The sequence below is a fragment of the Gopherus flavomarginatus genome, chromosome 7 (genome assembly GCF_025201925.1).
Source record: "Gopherus flavomarginatus isolate rGopFla2 chromosome 7, rGopFla2.mat.asm, whole genome shotgun sequence".
Classification (NCBI taxonomy): domain Eukaryota; kingdom Metazoa; phylum Chordata; order Testudines; family Testudinidae; genus Gopherus; species Gopherus flavomarginatus.
The window spans coordinates 89354199-89375317 of record NC_066623.1 but is presented as its reverse complement, the minus strand read 5'-3'; the positions used below and the strand labels follow the sequence as shown (position 1 = coordinate 89375317).

General features: G+C 37.9%; 1 protein-coding gene across 23 annotated transcripts in view; it reads left to right on the top strand.

Annotated features, from left to right (window-relative positions):
* ADGRL2 (adhesion G protein-coupled receptor L2) overlaps positions 1-21119 on the top strand; it is a 476253-nt gene that overhangs the window by 381655 nt on the left and 73479 nt on the right. For all 23 annotated transcript variants that reach the window (XM_050963483.1, XM_050963479.1, XM_050963478.1 and 20 more), the window contains one exon: positions 9172-9385. In XM_050963483.1, coding sequence (XP_050819440.1) covers positions 9172-9385 — 214 coding nt within the window. The remainder of the gene's footprint in view (positions 1-9171; positions 9386-21119) is intronic.

Genomic DNA, 21119 nt, shown 5'->3' with positions numbered 1-21119 from the left:
AGTCAGCTTTTTGGCCCTCTTGAATAAGGAGAGAGCTGCCTAGGAGAATTTAAATGAGGTATCCACCCTAATTAACCATATGCAGAAGGAACTGACACAGTTACAGTAAAGAAATGGTCCCACTGCCCAACCAGTTCCTGGTGCAGAAATCAGGTAGTCCTATAAAATCATAGTTTGTGTAGTAGAGCTTCATAGGATTGTTTTTGAGAACGAGAGGGGAAAAGAGATTATGAAAGGAAGATTCCAGTATACTTCAGTGAAGTGGAAGCCAGAATTCAGTATTCTCTTGGAGGCTGTGCCTCAAAGAGGCTTCCGTGCTATATGTTTATGTATATACAAAATAGCTATATGATTATGCAAAATTGCCAATTGTTGTAATTATGTTGCTTACAGCAAACCTTGAAATATACTGAAATTTGACAAATATTTTCCAAATTTTAAATGACTTTTAGACTTCATATTAAAATAATTCCATTTTTAATCTGAGTTTGTTGAGAAAAGCTGTCATTAATTACTTAATGTTTGTAAAGTGCTTTGGATACAAAAATTGCTAGTGAGTGCACATTATTATTTTCAAAGGGCAAGACTTCCAGATTTGGTATAGTGGGATTGTAAAATAAAATAAGGGGTCAGATGACTTGTTCAGTCATTACTAATTGTCCGATGCAGCACTCACTCATGCCAGTATCCCTTACTTATTAAAGTAATTCATTGAAGTAGAACTATTGCTTGAATGGCAGAGTAAAGACAAGTCATGTGAGTATGGGTTTGAAGGATCAGGTGGCATATTGGGATTTTTAACCTTTACGTTAAAGTTCAAATAATAAATATGCCTTTGCTGTCATGTAATTACCTCATAATTACACAGTAGATCATTTTAAACAATCAATAAAAAAGATTAAAAATTGAAATAGGACGTTTTACATTTAGTTGGACTATTAAAAATGGACTTTCATTGGTGAATATCCATTCTCTCTAGATGCTCTTTTAGATACATTCTTTTGTTCCATCGCTGATGTGAAAACGTTACTCTCTATATGAAGATGATGGCAGGACAACCAATTTTAAAAAGGTGTCATTTTCTGCATATTTTTTTATCCTGGTTGGAACAGCTGGCTGTTGTCTGCTGTGGCGTTGATTCATACTGTTTACATTTTATCTAGTGGATTTCACTGAAATGAGAGCTGAGTACTGTGAACTCCAGACCTCTGAGTAGTATCAGAAGCTCTTATTGTGCCTATGTAATCTTTTAATAGACATGCTTGCCAGAACGATTTTTTCCTTTGAAGCTAGAATTAGATAGCACACTTGTCATTTAAATTGCCTATATCTTTGTGGTATTCACTGCTGCAAAGCATGATCTGTTGACCAGTATTGGATAATTAGGACCTGTTTAACAAAATAACATGCTTGTTTGTATAAAATATATAGTGCCACGTGTGCCCTCCCCTCAGAAAAAGGTATGTGCGAGGGGGACAGAGAGACTACCCTTCGTGGTGGTGTTAGATTGCTCCTGTAAGGAATTTCTGAATTCTGAGGGTTTTATGCGTGACTTTACAGATGCTTTGTTGAGCAAATGCTATGAATTCCCATAATTTTTGTAAAGTTCCCCTCTGTCCCTCTTCTCTCTGTGTGTGTCTCTCTCATACCTACACACATAATGCGTTCTCTCAGAAGCAGGGAGAAGGATTCTAAATGCACAGTTGTTCATACATATCATCTTTTTTATAGAATGCAGAATTTCAAAATATTCTCATCCAGTCTATCCCGTTTTGATTGGATAATAAAAGAACCTTTTTCATCAAACTCTGCATTTGTTTAACAATTATTATTGAAATTCTGCTCAACATGAAATTCTGCTCAACAATCACTGTGTCTTGTTTGGAACTTGAATTGTATTTCATGATTTGATAAAATAAAAGATTGTGAGAGAGACAACTGTAAACATTCTTCTAGAAAAGATGTTCTCTTTCGGAAAGACTTTTCTGTAAGAGACAAATTACACAAAAACTGACATTTCATTGTTGACATATATATGTATATATATCCCTGGTTAATTTTGTTTCATGTTTATAGTACCTTCAACGACTGCACTCTTTCGACTGGAATAATTTTGTGTTTCCAGGATGATTTATGGGTGGTTTAAGTTTAACCAAGGTTCTAACAGCAAGTAGTACTCATAGTAGCCAGTAATATTATACTCTTTTTGTTTTTCTTTACATGGGGAAAAATTCCAAGGAAACTTTTTTTTAATCATTGTATGTTAAGCTTGTTGCATTCTGTTAATATTAGCAACTCAAAAGGATTGTATGCTAGTGGGCACAAAACTGTATTATTAACTTCTCTTTGTGCTCTTATTAATTTAGATAATTTGTTAAAGACAAAATACTTATTTAATTGGATTAAGTAGCTTGACAACAGGATGGTAAATGCGACAGAACATGACATTTTGCAAACTTCTGTAAAGTAGTTTTTAGCATAGTGTGGATCGCGCTATGTCTACTTAGTAAAGCAGAGCATGCAGATTAGTTTTCTGCAATATGTACTTCAGTTTGCAATTAAATAGGAATAAGTAGTGGGGAAAGTTTCTTTACAAACTTTATTCTTTGGACTCAATGAAAATTGAGATATGGCACAAAGAAACGCATGCTACCATTAAAAATCTCCATTAATTTACTTGAAACTGGAAACATGATCTTAGAAGAGCAGATTAATTTTATTATTTCAGATATAATCAATACACTTAACTGAACTTTAAGTAAAATGTGCACAGGCATATGTTTGCCCTGAAAATTGTTTATAAGTTGAGTGTTCAGCATGACAGCAACCTTGTTCTTTTTCTCATTAAATATTTTTCTCCTTTCCATTTTAGGAAAGAAATCTGATTAACATATATAAGCGCAAATGAATCGGAGGTAGCATATGCTTCAGTTGGCAATAGGCCGTTATTTGAATTAATGTTTAGCTTGTAAAAAGAACAAGAGTACTTGTGGCACCTTAGAGACTAACAGATTTATTTCAGCATGAGCTTTCGTGAGCTACAGCTCACGAAGAAGTGAGCTGTAGTTCACGAAAGCTCATGCTGAAATAAATTTGTTAGTCTCTAAGGTGCCACAAGTACTCTTGTTCTTTTTGCGGATACAGACTAACACGGCTGCTACTCTGAAACCTGTTTAGCTTGTGCTTCCATTCACAGCCCCAGTACTGTAAATGTCCTTGACAATCAGCTAGCACTGTGCTTACTTAGACCTTAGACAGCATGAGCAGTGTCATCCAGGACATGGTTAGCCTTGAAGCAATTAGCAAAAACAACAAGGAAAGTTGATTTTTGTTTTGGTTTGATTTGCAGTCTAACAAAATAGTTTGTGCGTGGCACTGTAAAGCTTTTTTATCCGGGCAGCAGACTGAATGGAGATTCATTAGTAAAGCAGAATGTTCAAAACATTAATGGCTGGAAGTGCACCTGAGATATAAAGCTGCTAGTGACAATAGTAATTACTGACAGAGTAGCATACTTACATATAAAAAGCTTTGAAATGATACAAAACCCTGGTCTTTCAAATTTCCATCCTGTAGCATTTTATCAGGAGTTATCTCCTGAATGTGAATGTATTTCAGTCCTAAGTCACTGCACCTGTTGCCAAGAGGTATTTATTCCAATCATTCACCAAAAGCACAGAGCGTTATTGCTTGACATTTTATAGCACTGGAAAAAATGCTGTCTTTTCAAAATCATTTGTTCAGAGAGGAGAAAATGGAGCAAAACAGTTCATTTTACCCTAAGCACTGCTATTTGGCAGTGTTCACATTTGCACGGCACAAAGCTGCAATATTGATTTTTCACTCACAAGGCCTCCCACTAGTTCGTTCTTCGATTGTCAGGGTTGTAAGATGGATTGAATTACACTTTGCTTGTTGAAATGCTTATTTTTTCTTTGTTGATAGAAAAATTATAAATGAAGCTTAGAATAAAGATCACATCAGCTTTGTTACAGGACTTCTAATTTTTTTTGCTTACTGCTTTCTTCATGGCAATTGTGTTGTAAAAATTGCAGAGGACTCTGCTTTATCGCCTTCTCTCTAACGCTCTGCTTTATTACATTTTCTCTCTCCAAAGTAGCATCCTACAATATAATTTGAGTGTCTTCTGTTACCCAATGAGTGACCTGACATTAGCTTGTCTAATATTTTGAAATGTCAGCCCAAATATATAGCAATGCATGTAGGGAAGGGGGAGGGGAAATCTAGCGTATTTCCTGTTGCAAATATAAATGAGGGTAACAATCTGTATTCATCATAGATAATGTAGCATGGTTTTCAGTACCATCCCTGTAATGATAGAAATGTCTGACTAGATGCTGCAAACACGGAGTGACTTACTGTGCTCAGTCAGCCACACTGTGTCAGCTACTTTAACCTCCCTTAGAAGCAAGATGCTCTGCACCCATCTAACGTTCCTCTACAAACTGCCAGGAGGCCACAGGAAAAATTCAGCAGCATAGGCAGAATTAACTAATTCCCTACTTTGTGTTGGATGACTTCATTCTTCAGAATCACAGAATGCAGGAATGGCAACCATCGGCAGCATTATTTTTAGTCCTGGCATGGCTGGGGCCGTGGTGCTTAGTTTGGAGGAGCTGCTATATGCATCTGTGAGGATCTCATTCCTCTGCCCGTTTTGCACCCTTGTGGAACACAGAATGGGGTAATGGTCAGATTCTGTAGCTTCTCTGCAGTAATTTGTTGCAAAGGAAGAATATATACAGCCATAGTCACAAGCTAAAGTGTATATACTTTGGATCAAAATATGTTGACTGTAATTGAATCACACTCATGTATCAGAGATGAGAGCATGACCTTCTGACTTTGTCTTGGCCCACTGTGACTAGATTTAGCAAAGATCTAATACGGGGTAGGCAACCTATGGCACGTGTGCCAAAGGTGGCACACGAGCTGATTTTCAGTGGCACTCACACTGCCCGGGTCCTGGCCACCGGTCCAGGGGGCTCTGCATTTTAATTTAATTTTAAATAAAGCTTCTTAAACATTTTAAAAACCTTATTTACTTTACATACAACAATAGTTTATATATTATAGATTTATAGAAAGAGACCTTCTAAAAAGGTTAAAATGTATTACTGGCACGCGAAACCTTAAATTAGAGTGAATAAATGAAGACTCGGCACACCACTTCTGAAAGGTTGCCGAACCCTGATCTAATATTAGTATTTGATGCCATGCATCATATGTTCTGTCAAACCTAGGGGCACGAATTTTGGATGATGTGAAAGTTTAATCTGAAATTTCTTTGTTTTAAAGTGTACCGTTCTTTCGTCTGTTTGTAATAAATATTAAAATGTGTGAGTGTAAACTGATTTCACTTACAGATTGACATGATTAAAAGAAACAAGTCTTTTGGAGATTTTACAACTCATCATCTCAATCCAATGGGAGTTTTAATCCACAGATTACTAACACAATAGGAAGAGTGCCTCTCTAGTCCATATAAAATACTACTGCCAAGATCACTTTCTCGCCCGTCATTTTGACCATATCATTTCTTTCTTTAAATCTTTCCACTGGCTTCTCCTTCTCCACCTCGTCAAATTCAAGATTATTGTCCTTTCCTTCAAAACTCTATGTAAATCTGCCCTTCTGTACTTATTTGGCCTTGTCCTTTTTGTCACCTCTTGTCTCTTCTGCTTCTCCAGTTACTCCACTATCCTCAAATTCTCCCCTAGTTATTTCTGTGCTTTCTTCCATTTTGCGCAGAACACTCTTCCAGTGCTGATCCACAAAGCCGCTACTTCCTCTGCTTCTGATTCCTTCTTAAGACATACTTCTGATACCATGACTATAAGAAACCAGTGTGTATGTGACTTGAGAATATTCTCTTTCATACCCCCATCCAAATGCCCCAAAATGGCACATGCTACACCACCTGCTCTTTGTCTATCTGTCTTTGCTTGAATTTTAGAGATGTATTATTATTACAATGCATTTATTATTATAAACTCTTTGCTGCAGAAACTAGGCATTCTTTGTGTTTGGTTGGAAAACACATAGCACAGCGTGAGAGCTACTGTAAATAAATAATAATTATGCCAATTGTATTAATACAATATACCTGTGGTGTCCAAACTGCAGCTCTTTTACAGTTGAAGTACAGCTCTGAGAACCTCTTACACCTGTCCCCCCCATTCTCCCAGCTACCAGACTTGGGGGTGAGGGGAGCTGAGGGCTTCTGCCTAGTGGAGGGCCAAGGGACTTTTGCCCAGCGGGGAGGGGAGTCTAGGAGCTTCAGCCCTGTGGGGGCGCCTGTTAGGGCTCAGGGCTTCATCCCACGGGGCACTCCTGCTGGGGCTGGGGGCTTCAGCAGGTGCCTCCTGTGGGGTTGAAGCCCCCAGAACCCCCTCTCTACAGAGCAGAAGACCTGAGCCACCACCCCGCCACGAGACTGAAGCCCGAAGTCCTGGCAAGCACACCCGGCTCTCGAACTTCTGAAGATTATCATATGTGGCTCGGAGGGTCAGTAAGTTTGGCCACCCCTGCAATACACCATATTTAAAACAGACTATACCAAATGATTCACATTCTGTGTTGCATGTATGAAATAAATGTCTGAATCAAAAATCTTTCTGATCACATAATGACTGTATGCGTGTAATAGTTGTATATTATTCCAAATGTTTTGCTTATGGGAGGGAGATAAATGTTTGTTTTTAAACGTATAGAGTACCAAAGATAAGTAATTCTTGAAATACTTAACCAGAAACCTTGAAATACCTAACCAGAAACCTTTATGGAATCTTAACTATAACAGTGCTAGAGTGTCTTACTAGTTTTACTAGAATGCTTAAAAAAAACAACCTATGGTGCTGTTGAAAAGTATCTACTGTTTTTAAATAAGTTATTTAGTACTATCAAATCATCTAACTTATCCCACAATTTAATGTGATGATGGGTTCAAATTTTGGGTCAGGGAGACAGAGCAATCTGATCGATGTTAAATCTTGTATGTATAGCCCAGTGGTTCTCAAATTTTTATGCTGGTGACCCCTTTCACATAGCATGACTCTGAGTGCGACCCCTCCCTTATAAATTAAAAACTCTTTTAAATATATTTAACACCATTATAAATACTGGAGGCAAAACTGGGTTTGGGGTGGAGGCTGACAGCTTGCAGCTCCCATGTAATAAGTTGAGATGTCCTGACCCCCAGTCTGAGAACCCCTGGTATAGCAGAATATAGCATATAGCTACTTCATGCTAGCACTGTACACTGACTGCATAAAGAACTGATGATAAAGGACAAAAGGTTTCCTATTGAATTAGTTAGTCCTAGGTTTGGGTGCCCAGATAATTGCATGTTACTTCAAAACTCTCAATGGAATGGTTTGCTTTAAGGAATTCTCTCAGACAGAAGAAGATTTAAGGGCAAAGAAAAAATTGTAAAGGGAATGAATTTTCCTGATTGGACGTAGGAACTTTTCAGCACACTTCTGCCGCCCATTGCAGAAATTATTCACTCATGGTGCCCTTACTCAAGTAATGTGCTATTAGTTTATGCAAAATGGCACAGGTATGAATGCTAAAATGTAGGTCTGCTGAGCAGCTCTTACAGGCTGTTATGTACGGTGTCTGTGTCACGCAGCAAACTGTCATGGAGGCCACCTTTGGGACACAGAACATCCAGGAAAGGAAAAGCTGCATTTCAAAGAGCAAGGAGAGGCACAAAGACGAGAGAACCGAGACAGGCAACGCTTTTTCCTCACATTGTTTAGCTGTGACTCTTATCATCTCCGCCTGCTCCCCACACTTGCAGACTGCTTCTCAGGCTGGGATCTGAGTAGTTAGATAGAGGGCAAAGTAGCTGCTTGGCAAGTTGCTCATCATAAGGCCTTCTTGCCATCCCAAACACTGTTATCACCAGGGAACCTGCACTAAGACCACACCTCCCTCCTACCACCAGGTGGACACCCACCGCCCCAGTGAGGCACCCCCCACCGCCACCACTCAGCCAGCTGCCCCATGTGCACCCCTTCCCCCCCCCCCACATCTTGGGTCAGAGCCAGAGGTCAGAAACCGAATGCTGGAACCCAGGGTGAGCCAGAGGCATGGTCGGGAATCCCAGAGCCAGGGGTCAGAGCTAAGGGTGTCCAGGATGGATAAGGGAAGGAGCAGGCTGGGCAGGAGCAGGCATGGGAGCAGGAAGCAGGATCAAGCACAGTTGCAGTGTGGGATGTATTGTGCTGGCTGCTGCTGGGTCAAGTAGTAGTTTAGGTCCGTCCGTTCACCAATCAGGATGTGCAGTCAATCAGGCAACCCCCTGCTAGCCTCAGCTATGCCCCAGTGCATTGGTAGGAGACTGACCTTGCTGCAGTTGACCCCCTGACACTGGCACTTCCACCCAACCAGCTTCCTTCGTCACTGCCCACTTCACACTCAGCTGCACCAAGCACTTCCCGCTACTAGAACTCCCACCGAATCAACTTCTTCATCTATCCAAGTGCTCCAGCTGACTCCTCCAACTGCCCCTCCTTATCCTTAAAGACAGAGGTTCTCCTGGGTGGAGAAAGGAGAGGTTAAAGTCCTGCCTCTGAAAACTCGGCAGCTATGTGAATTAGTTGTGAGAAGAATTCTCTCCTGTGTTTAGCTGAGTTTTCTGCAAATATGCAATAAAAGAGCAGCAGCACATTGATTTACACTGTAAAAAACAGTAGCTTTTCAGTGCAAAGGGCTGAAAACTTAACGTTGTAACATTTTTTTAAATTAAAGCTCAGAATGTGTAGAATCCGGAAGAAACCACCAGGTGATTCTGAAGTTCTGAAAATGTTTCTTCACTCTGTGATTTTCTCTTATGTCTGGCATACCTCATTACTGTATTTATTGCTGCTTGTAAAAGGCAGACCCTGGTCCAATTCAATGTGAATTTAGATCTTTGGAAGACATTCAGGTATTTTTAAAGATAATTTGCAATTAGGCTAATATGATTACAATTCCAAAAGCTATGTTCTGTGAACGTGATAAAAAACATCTGTAAAGGTGTGTTACTTTTTTCTCCTTGAGCATGGGATAGAAAATGTAACATCCATGCATATGCCAGAAAATGTTTTCCTTTTGTCATTTTTTTCTCATTGTTTTAATTTGATTCCTAATTTTTTTTTAAAGGTTTCAGCCGAGCAGCACTACCATTTGGTTTAGTTAGGAGGGAACTGTCTTGCGAGGGCTACTCCATTGACCTTCGGTGTCCAGGAAGTGATGTCATTATGATAGAGAGTGCTAATTATGGACGGACAGATGACAAGATTTGTGATGCCGACCCTTTCCAAATGGAAAACACAGAATGCTTCCTCCCAGATGCCTACAAAATTATGACACAAAGGTAAAAATACATTTACTATTTTCCAAAAGTGTACCACACAATTAATTTACACATTATATATGTACTGATTTGCATTTTGTCTCAGGGAAAAATTATTAAAATATCCTTATTTTTATCTAGTAATATTACAAAGAAATTGAACCTAGCTATCAGCAAATCTTGCTGAGTTCCTTTTATAGTCTCTTTGACAAAAGTGAGAAAGCAGGCAGGTGATTGCAAGGAGAATGATACATTTCACTTCTTTGAAGTGTCATTGTATCCTCATCTTTCAGGAGGTCAAACTGCTCTCAAAAAGTATTCAAATGGCTTCTGCACATTTAAGCAGTTTCTAAATGCCCATGCTAAGTTAAATGATTGCTATCAATATGATCAATAACTGAACCTCTGCTCACCTACAAAACATATCAAACTAAAAAAACTGTACAGTCAGGTCAGTTCTTTGGAAAGGCTGTAGATATTGTCCTCTTAGAGGACAAAACTGCTTTCTGACTGTCTTGCTCAGCAGTTATTACTATCACTCCAGCGTTCAGCAAGTCACCCTTTTAGTTTCTGGGTATGAGTCATAGCACCAATAAAAGGGACTTACTGTACAAAAGCATCACAGAGACTACGTCTGCACTGAAGATTTACAGAAATTCTCCTGCCATCGCCTAATACTTGTGTAGATCAGCCAATGCTAACAGTTGTGGAAGCTCTAATGTAGATTGGTCATGGGCATTTTTACCATCCTATTGTCAGAGGTTGGATAGAGACCATCTAAAAAAACTCCCTCCTAAGTGCTCAGATGATATTGACATATGATTAGCTTTGTCCGTTTTTGTTATAAAATGCAAAAAATCATGTCTCTTCAAATAGTCTCATCTTAACAGACAAATGAGTGGGAATTGGTCAAGATTGATATGATTTTCCCCTCTTCAAAAAAACCCACCCCTCATTATTCTCGAGAATTACTCTCGAGCTAGAAAAAGGTGGAGAGAACCGTAAAGATTTATGAAGTCAAGTGCATAGTATTTCTTTTATGCTTTATTTTTTTAATTATATTTTCTTATACTATAAAAAACCATGTTTTCTGTAAGTAAAGCCTAAAAACAATAATTGTCTCCAGTCTACTGTTTGTCTTATTACTCTTTATCTTCGCTTTTGTACCAGTACACATTCACCAATTTATTTTGTATTTCAGTACCTAGCCTATTAGGAAGTTTTTCCACAGTTTTATTTCCATGCTTTTCAACCATTTTGATGTTACTAACTGTAACAACAGCCTTCATAGACATAGAATTAGGGTAGAAATCTGGATCTTCGATTTTAAATGCTAGAAAGGTATTAAGGAATTTGAGATTATGTTTCAACTGATGGCTTTTGTATTTGGAGTCAGTAGTGGAAGCTAATCAAGGCCAAGTTAATGGAAAGGTTCCAGAACGTCTCTGAATCAGTTTGAATTGTCTTTTTGTGGTTCTAGTTCGTTGTTGTTAAATAGATCAAGACAGATTTCCACTGAGACTGCAGCAGCAGTGTCATCAGCCTGAGCGTCATCTGTCAAGTCCCTTCGAAACCACTTTCAGTTGCTTTGTAAGTGTAGTGCTTCTCTGTAGAGTTCCTTGTTGTGTAAAATACATGTGTGTTTTGATCAAAGTCTTCTTTATGCTCAGCACATGTTTCAAGATTGTGGCAGTTGGATGCAAATATAAACACGCAGTCTTCCTGAGAGTTCCACCAGAGTGTCATTGGGAAGCTGGGACATCAGTTTTTCCGTCAGTGCGCATGAAGCTTATGGTGGTTGCAGAAGTATTTTTGAATTTTCATGATCTGCAAAACTAGGTGTTACTTTATCTCTCAATTGTGTGCTGTATATGTCAGATGTTTAGGTTGTTTGCATCTGAGAAGTTTTAATCTTTTTCAATTTTTAAAAATTTTCTTTGTTATCTAAGCAAATGGCTAAGATCACGTATCACACTTTTTTTTTACTTTCTTGGCTGAAATTTCTAGAACTTTTGACTTTAATGTTTTTTGGTTTTCTTTTTCAGACACAGAATCAGTGACATTTAGTAGTAATGCACTTTCCCTCCATCTTCCAAGATTTTCTTAACATTGCAACCTTCTTTTTATATAGCACAAATTGAGCAACTTTCTTATCAAGTATTTCAGGTCTTTATCTTTAATTTGTTTATAATAGCATATCCAGTGATTGATCTTACTTATTTTGGGGGGTGAATTGATGCTGGTCCTGAATAAAATGTATTTTGAAGAGGTGTTGTATGTCTTGAAACAGGCACTTGTTTTTATCGCAGCTGTATTTTAATGACAACAATGGTATAGAGGATCATCAGACTCTCCAGTGTAATGTCTTACCTCGGTAGAAAAAAGCTTAATTCATTTGTACATTTGCTCGTGAAGAAACCTTTCCATCTCACTACTTAACAGCTCCTGACAATGTTTTCTTTTTACTTCAGAAGAATGATCTGTTTCCATTATTACTTCAGTCCATTCAGTTACTTACTGCTGCCTTCAATTTTTTGGCAAGCTAAGTCATATAAATTCATAGCATGATGTTTGGTAATTACTAAATGCCAGCCATGTGTTTGCAGTATTACTCAGCAGCTTTAGCATTTACTACAAATCTAAGAAACAACCTGGTGAAAATTTAAGATTGAAAAATAAGATGAGCTAACCAATTTAGTATAGAATTGTGATATCAGAAGCCATGCCCACTTTCTAGAAGCTTGTAGATTCTGGCAAACCAGATCTCTCTTAACATTGACAGATCCACCATCTCCTTCAGCATCCACTGTTAGTTGATACTACCCCCTGGACATGGTCATCTCTTTCCACTTACTTGTTTCTTTTCTTCTCTGTGTTTCTTGATAGTTCTTAATTTTCTTATCTTTTTCCCAATAGGCCTATCTTAGAACACTGATGTTCTTCAACAGTTTGTTTTTAACTTCAAGTGTTTTTATTCACTGATTGAAATTAGATCCTAGTGACTCTAGTATAAAATCTTTCACCTATATGTTGTGGTAGAACATCAGAGTTACAAAAACCTTGGGAACGGAGATTGTTCATGATTCTGAAATGTTCATAACCCTGAACAAAATGTTATGCTTATTCATTCAAAAGTTTACAACTGAACATTGATTTCATATAGCTTTGAAACTTTATTTCACAAAAGAAGAATGTTGCTTTTAGCCATCTTAATTTAGATGAAACAAGCACAGAAACAGTCTCCTTACTTGTCATTTTTAAAAAAAACCTCTTTTTTTTAATAGTTTACACTTAACGCAATATATGCCTTTTGGGGGTGGGGGTGGTTGTCTCTGCTGCCTGAGTGCGTACTTACAGTTCCAAATGTGGTTTGTGGTTGACCAGTCAGTCCAGTATGTTCATGTGAACAGAAATTCAAAATATTAGCTTGAAAAAGGGAGGGAAAACCTGGCAGCACTTAACATCCTCCCGCCCATGCTCTCAGCCCTACACCTACAAAACCTTATGGGGTTGTGGGGTGGGGTGTGGAGGTGTGGTAGGAACTGTATTTCCCATAACTCTAGATTTGGTCAATTTCATATAGTTATGTTTTAGCTGTTCGTTATTCCTTTTATTATTAGTAGAAGTAGTAATGTAACATTATTTCTAAAATATGTGTTAGTGAATGAGCACTATAATTTCCTAGCTGTAGTTCCAAGCCATGTGGGATTTTTATGTGTAAAAACAATCTGGATGAGTTGATACTTATTAACTACACTAGCCTCCCCTAGGGAGAAAGTTACTTTTAAAAAAAAAATGAAATAAAAAGGTTAGACACATAAGGAGCCTGAGGAGAAGAACTTCCTCGCTTGTAGAGTATCCTGTGTGCAGCTGTAGCCAGTAACTCTTGTGAGACTTTGAAGTTAACATGACAAGCTAATATTGTTCTTTGTAGACAAATTGGTGGCTTGAAAATTAACTTTTTTTAAAAATTCCACTTAGAAGCCAGTTTTAGAAGAATTAAGAAGGTTTGCCTGAGTTATTTTCAAACAGCCTGTTCACGTATGAAGACTTTCTGCCTGCAGTGTCAACTTCAAAGCCTCGCTTTACAGACACTGAGAAACTGCAGATGATCACTATCAATTTCTGTTGAGGCAGGCACTGAAGATTTTAGGGCTTCTCCTGCTTGCTTTGTCTTCAGTTTTTATAAATTTAAATAATAACATTTAAAAATATTTGTGTGTGTATATATCTATATCTATCTATGGATATAGATATATATATGTAATGTTTTAAAATTAGACATTCTGTAATAAGCCAAATAACATTCAAATGTGTGTGGTTGTTAAGAGAGCCACATTTTTCTGGATGCTGGGGGCACTTTCTTTCCAAGTATGGGTAGAATACAACAAAATACGCCTTTTATGTTTGGTAATTCTTTCTGGATGATATTAGACAGTCAAAGTGAATTATCCAACTTATATTTCAAAACAGAATTCTTAGAAGATGATACATACAAGCACTAAACAAAACCCTGATGAATATTAATAACAGAGATTTGTGTGGTGCCAGTATAATACAAGTGGTTCACTTTATTTTGGCATGCATATTCCAAGAACCACATGGCTTTCTTTAAAATTTTGGCTCATCAAGGAGGTAAAATTTCTGCATTGGTGAGTGGTTAGAAGAAAGCTGCCAGTCAGGATCTCTGGGTTCCACGGCCATCTCTACAACTGACTTGATCTAAGTCATTTAACCATTTTGTGACCTGGTAGAACTAATATGAAATGAAACTAGTGGGCTTAAAAGAAAATTTGTCATATGACTCTGGATCATACAGAACTGATAGTTTGTTTAGAAAGGAAAAACAACAAAATTTGAGTGCCTGAAAATGGTTAATGGACAACAAAAGTAGCTTTCTAAATCAAATGCAGTGTCCTTAACAATAAAGGCCATAACATCTTTATTCTACAAACAGCTGCCTGGATCTTTGAAGAAGAGATCTGGTCTGTATCCTGCCACGAAGAACAGTTTCAAATAGGTCTTTGAGAGAAGGAAAAATTAGAAATGATCAGAAAACTGTACATACTTTGCAACTTGTGAATGCATCAAATGAAAGGATATTTATCACACAGTCATAATAGCCTGTCCATTTTAAAAAAAGTGTTTATAGAAAAGATATATAGAACTGCAACAAAAAAGTGACTGTTTCCTTTGTTAATAATGGATTTGCTTGGCCAGACTCTCATTTACACTAAGACCCCCATATATCACTCTGGCAATGTAAATGGGCCTTAAAGTCAATTCCATTTTAACCCACCTATGGTTCCTTTATACTGCCAGAGTGGTGTAAATGGAAATTAGCATTAATAAACCAAATTGGCACAGATTCTTATCCTTGCAAAATTTTCGGAATAATTATAACCCCCCCCCCCCCCAAAAGGCAGGTATCATTCTTAGCTAAAAGTGATCTTTTCACTCTTAAAAGCACATGCGAACACATACACGTATAGAACAATTAGCCCATTTTAGAATACTTTTGTAAATGAAAGAAGTTCAGGTAAAATTATTTTCCTTAAAATAATGTTTTAGTGAGTCTACTAATAAATGCATACATTTGTGACTCGCTTGCAAATGTGTTTTGGGAAACTAACACAAATTAATTAAGGGCATGCCTACACAACCCCCCAGTTCACACAGCAAGACTGTGAGTTGAAGTGCTGACTGGCATGCTGCAAAGTAACTCACTCCTCGTGGATGCTGCTGGCGCAAACTAAAAGGTATCTGGTAAAGTTCATGTTATGTACATCATCTTTCGAAGACGACTATGTTAATTTGAACTGGGTACCTTTTAGTTCACGCCAGTAGCAACCCCACAGCAAGAGCGGTGCCAGGGTTTTGGCGGCAATTCTGTGGCGGGGGGGTCCTTCCGTGCTCCTGGTCTTCGGGGCACTTCGTCGGCGGGTCCTGGAGCGAGTGAAGGACCCTCCGCAGAGTTGCCGACGACGACCCAGAGCGCGGAAGGACCCCCCACCGCCAAATTGCCACCGAGGGCGGCAAGCCCTCCCAAATCCTGGCGTCGCCTAAATGGAAGCGCCGGCCCTGCCCCACAGGAGAGTTACTATGCAGCATGTTAGTGCATGCTGCGATTCACACCCCAGTAGTCCGAACTTAGAGGCTGCGTAGACATAGCCAGAGAGTGTTCTTTTAAAAAGAGTAGATTCTAGCATTTAACGAAATAATTGTCACAAGAGAGAGCTAGTTTCCTTACTCTTAAAATATTGATTGTATCCTCAGAAAGGTTCCACAGAAGGTGGGGAAATTGTGGAAATATCACTTAAAAGATGTAGTTTTTATAAGAGGAAGGGGGAATGAGCCCAAGAGCCATCTCTCTCCCTGTCATACAACCTTTGGAAGTCCTGCCTACAGGTAAGTGGCTGTACTGTTGTGGTGAAGAGGGTCTGGATGGAGTGAGAGAAAGCCAGATGAAAAGCCGCTGATGCTGATGAGCCAGGGAGTAGTGCAGATTCTATGCCTCCATGCAGATGCCCTGGTCCTCGAGGGATATACTGATATCTGTGGGGAAATCCTTAAATAAGGACAAATTTTAGGAAACTTTGAGTTGAAACTTCCTGAGCTTTGTGCCCCTTACACAGTTTTTCTCCTCAAGAGTGCTAGATTGCTGTGATTGTATTTTGTTTGTTTAACAGCACTGAAATTTGTTTTAGAAAAATGCACAAAGATTCCCATGGGTTTGTTTTCCAGAAGGCAGATAAGAGTAGATGCACGTAAAGTACAGGTCAAATTAGGGACCTTCCCCTCCTTCAAAAATCCTTCTTTATAAAATGTTACTACAGAATAGTAGGAGAATAGGGGACACAAAAGCTGAACTAAAGAGAGAAATTATTTAATACAATTCTTCCTTCATTCATGTTATCCTTCCACTGCAGGATAGCACACAGCTTCAATCACCATGTCCACCATGACAACAGACAGTCCTGGCACCTTGCATTCTTTCCATGCTGTAATACTCTAACTTCTTGTGTCCATCATTCACCCTCCATAAGACTCAGCTGCACTCCAGCCAAAGTTCTACAAAAGAGCCATTTACTTGATTTGTTCCCTTGACCTTTCTGTTTGTGGGATAGGAGGAAGGTCACTAAAACTTCCTAGATCCTTGATTTGAAAGTTCTCTCTCTTCCTTTTTCCCCTAAGCCCTGCAAATATGATGGAAAATGGACAGTCATTTGCAGGGGAAAGAGAGGAGATAATCAATCTTTTCCTAGCAATGCAATGATTTTTTACATTCCACATATCAATGTGTGTGATATATCATTGAAAGAAAAAATTAAATACCCTTCCACTCAGAATACATATCCTGCAAGTGCAAATATGTCCGTTGCTTATCAGGCCTAGAAAAGAAACAGTGGCATATCAGATTATCTCCTTTCATGTGAAAACAAGCCAGGTTCTTTCTAATCGAAATGAAGTAAATCTTTCCCTGAACTCCAGTCTTGGATGGAGGGAGTGTCAATCGCCAATCCCTGCTGATTAATCTCATCAGAATGAAACACTTTAACTTTTTAAGCCCTGTCTGCACCAGTGGAATGCAAAACTGGTTTCAGAACTGGGTTGGCATATTGCATGCTCTGCCAGAACAAACCATTTTAGAGCATCTCAACATAACTCCCTCTGACAGGTCTCAGACTTGATTCTGTGACCGGTGTAGCCTGGCTTCAGAACTACATTCCTTAATGTAGTTTAAAACTATTATAATGGGCAACACTTCATAGTCAACTCCTCATCTCTAGAAGGTGTATTGTTGAGTATGAAGCACCTCTCTTTTGGAGGTCTGTCAGGCATAGACAAGGGCTCATCAGACTCCTGCTGCTGTTTGTGCTTTTATATGAATATAGTAGCTATTCCCTTTATGGATGAGGGCTGCCTTTGTTAAAGATATTCAGTAATGAAACGTGTCTCATATTATGATGTAACCTGCATTTTTCTGTTTCTGTTCCCTGGGTGGTTTGGATATTTGCTCTCCTTTTTATATCCAAAAAGTAGTAATACTGACATCACATATCAATTTGGATGACTACTGCCCTGAATGTATGTGCATCAACGCTGCCATAGTAAATGACCGAATGTAAAATATAAGGTCCTTATTTTGCTTTGGCATGTCATTGATGTCCAGTACCAATGAATATCTTCTTCACAACTTCTTCTTTACCATACATGTTTATCAAAGCTATCCAATCCCTTTTAGACTGCTATTAAAAAACTCCTCACATAAAAGAGGACATACAGTCATAAGTCCTGATGCTGCAGACAGTCACACGTGAGTATATTTATTCAAGTGGATCTTAAAGGGCTCCTCATGCTTAAATTGGGTTTCTGACCAAAGCCAATGCTGTGTGGCTCTGTAGATTTTGCTTTTCTTCTGTGTATGAGGCTTGATACTGAATTAAGACTCAAGTATAAGGAAAAAACAGAAACCATACAGTGACCCACGTGCACAATCTCTTTTTTACGAATGAAGCTGTTCATCATAGAGCAGGGTTTCTCAAACAGGGGTCACTGCTTGTGTAGGGAAAGCCCCTGGCGGGCCGGGCCGGTGTGTTTGCCTGCCCCCTCCACAGGTCCGACCCGATCGCAGCTCTGGGAGCAACGATCGGCCAGACCTGGGGACGGGGCAGGTAAACACACTGGCCCGGCCCGCCAGGGGCTTTCCCTACGCAAGCGGCGACCCCTGTTTGAGAAACCCTGTCACAGAGTGGTATAGCACTGAATATTTATGAGTCACACCAAAATCTTTAGTCCACTGCATATGCTGCATTATTAGAGGGAAAAGCAGTCATGTCCATGGGATGAAAAAATACTTGACAGTGTTCATTTTTGCTATCATTAATTTTAAATTAAAAATTGGTAAGCTTGGTTTATTCATTTAAAAAAGAACAATATTTATATAGATGTAATGGTTCAGACCATTCTCTCACAGTGTCTTTTACCAGTCTGAATACAAAAAGCCTCAGTTTATTAAGTCTGAAAAACAGTGGGATGAAGTGAGACAATTATCAGTGTAAGTTTATTCACTTTTTGTGATGTATTCTGTGATTGTTTTCTGCAGTACGTGATTTGTAGATTGATCTCTGGCATTGTAATTGTCTTAAGAAATGGACAGTCTGCAAAAGAAACAACTTTTCCTAAACTTATTAAAACAGGCTACCTATTTGGAATACTTCAATAAGAATGAATTTGACTTAAAATTAAATTGAGATACATTATTAAATTGCTTGTAGATACACCTCTACCTTGATATAACGCTGTCCTCGGGAACCAAAAAATCTTACCCCGTTATAGGCGAAATCACGTTATATCAAACTTGATTTGATCCACGGGAGCGCTCAGCCCTGCCCACTCGGAGTGCTGCTTTACCGCATTATATCCGAATTCGTATTATATCGCGTGGCCTTATAACGAGGTAGAAGTGTATTTTATTTTGTAATTTGGGATCTTTAAGCTATTTTTATTTCCTTTGTCACTTAACAAAAATTGTGATCTCATTCTTTTCTTGTATCACTGTATGTTTTTATATGATAGATTGGTGTATATGTGTTTTGGGGCATATTTTCTGATCACTCGGTGCAGTATATTCATTTGCAGTATTGTATGCACACATTATGTGAGAAGTATGTTTCAGATTCTGTCACTTTATTACAGATTTAGGGCCTCATCCAGCATTCCTTTAGTGAGTTCACTAATGTATGTAAAATCTCTTATGCAGATTGTATCACTTACTGTACATATTGTTATGATTAAGTTATTTAGCCACTTTATTTGGTGGATTAATGACAGTGAGAACTTGGCTAAGACAACATTTATTTTACCCTCAGTGCATTGAATTTTTAGCTTTCTGTTCATTATTTTAGATAATTTGTATACTTTCTGTTCACTTGGTGACTTTCTGGTCCTGAGATAGTCTCACTGATAATTTATATTCTGATATATTTAATATATAAAAAGAACATGTTTATAAATAGCTAAGACAATTTTAGGATCATAAAATATCACTATAAGAGTATAAGACCATTTATTTTTATATTTCCATAAACAGTTTGGTTAGATTCACCATAGTACTAGTCAAAACAGATAAATTATCTGATAAGTTGATTTAGGACTTTTATACATGTGTTCATATAGACATATATCTCAACATTTGCTGAGGCGACCTTTATTAAGCTATGATGACTGCTGAATATGAAATGTAACCAAGGTTTTTTAAATTCAAATATAATTTAAATATTCATCAAAGAGGAGTTATGCTCGAAACTGACAGAGACTATTAACATCAAAAAATATAATTAACTGCACTGGGTATCAAGAAGCAGAGTTAGCCAAATAGCCGAGAGGTCTAATTGCTCTAGAGCTTGAAAAGCAATAGTTTTATTTTATACTGTTGCTGAGGAATTAATAGTAATGTTGTTTCCTATGTGAAGCAATTAGGAGGCCTGTTAAGATTCATTGCTCTATAGGAAATCTGTTGAATATCACTTAGTAAACAGGATTGACATGTTTAAAAAAAAAAAGTACATGAAGATGAGTACTGATAGGGCGAGTGTAGCTCTTAAATTAACAGAGATTAGTGTGAATTGAAAAATATGTTTAAGTAGAATTATGAGAACTTTTTAGAGCTATGAAATTAGTGCTGGCAATGACATCATCTAAAAAGCTGTCAGTGTTAATAATGGAATTATTTATTGCTATAAAATTTAGAAGAATTATTACAGTAAGAGAATTTAGCTAGGGAGAAGAAGAAAAGAAAGAAAAACAAGGATTTAGAAGTTAAGAAGTGGCCACAGTGTAATGTAGAAATGTGCACATTTATGTTCTGGAATTTTACTTCTTCCACAGAATTTAAAGGGTGCACTGATCTTTGTAACTCAATTAAGCTTTTTAGTTGAAGGCAATAAGAAAACATCTTTTATTGAACCCCATAGATCTTGCATTTGCCCAAGCTATACTCTTAAATTGGGCAGACATTCCGATGGCATTTTGACATTAACAAGGTTACTGAAGTGAAAAAGTTTAAGGGCCAAAGATATGAGCAACAGTATGATGATACAGAATTTCTTTAAAAAAAAAAATGAAGTTGCAACTAATTACTTAATAAATTGACCATGATTACTGAAAGACATACTAATTCCAGTCTTTATCCTTTTTTTATGTAGCAGAGACCAATAATACGCCTTCCTCCCCCCACTCCACCCCACCCCCCAAAAAATCTGAACCCACAAATTAAAGGAGAGCCACAAAGTGTTCTTTTATGAAATGTAATAACGTTGAATATACTAAATGTGTATATTTAAATATATATTACATTTACAATAAAATCTAACTTTGTAGGGTGTTTGTAGTCTTAAAAAAGGTTAAAAATATCTCAATGCTAAAACAAAACTACAAATCCTAACTAGAACTTCAGTTTCATATAAAGATTTGCTGCCTGTGTCATACATTATTTAATATGCTCGCCGTTTAGATCAGTGACATAAGAGTGTGTGCTAGTTTCTCAGAAGAGTACTGTCTTTACCGCATCACAGCACACTGCCTTGTACTCCCAGACTTGCACATGGTGTTAGCAGATATTTAAAGCACTTCAACCTAACATTTTATAGGTCACGATGAACTGAGCCTATAAAACAAGTTACTGCTATGAATTTAATGCAGTCTTAGAGTGTAGCATAGACTGAATATTTTACTCAATACTCATATAATATTT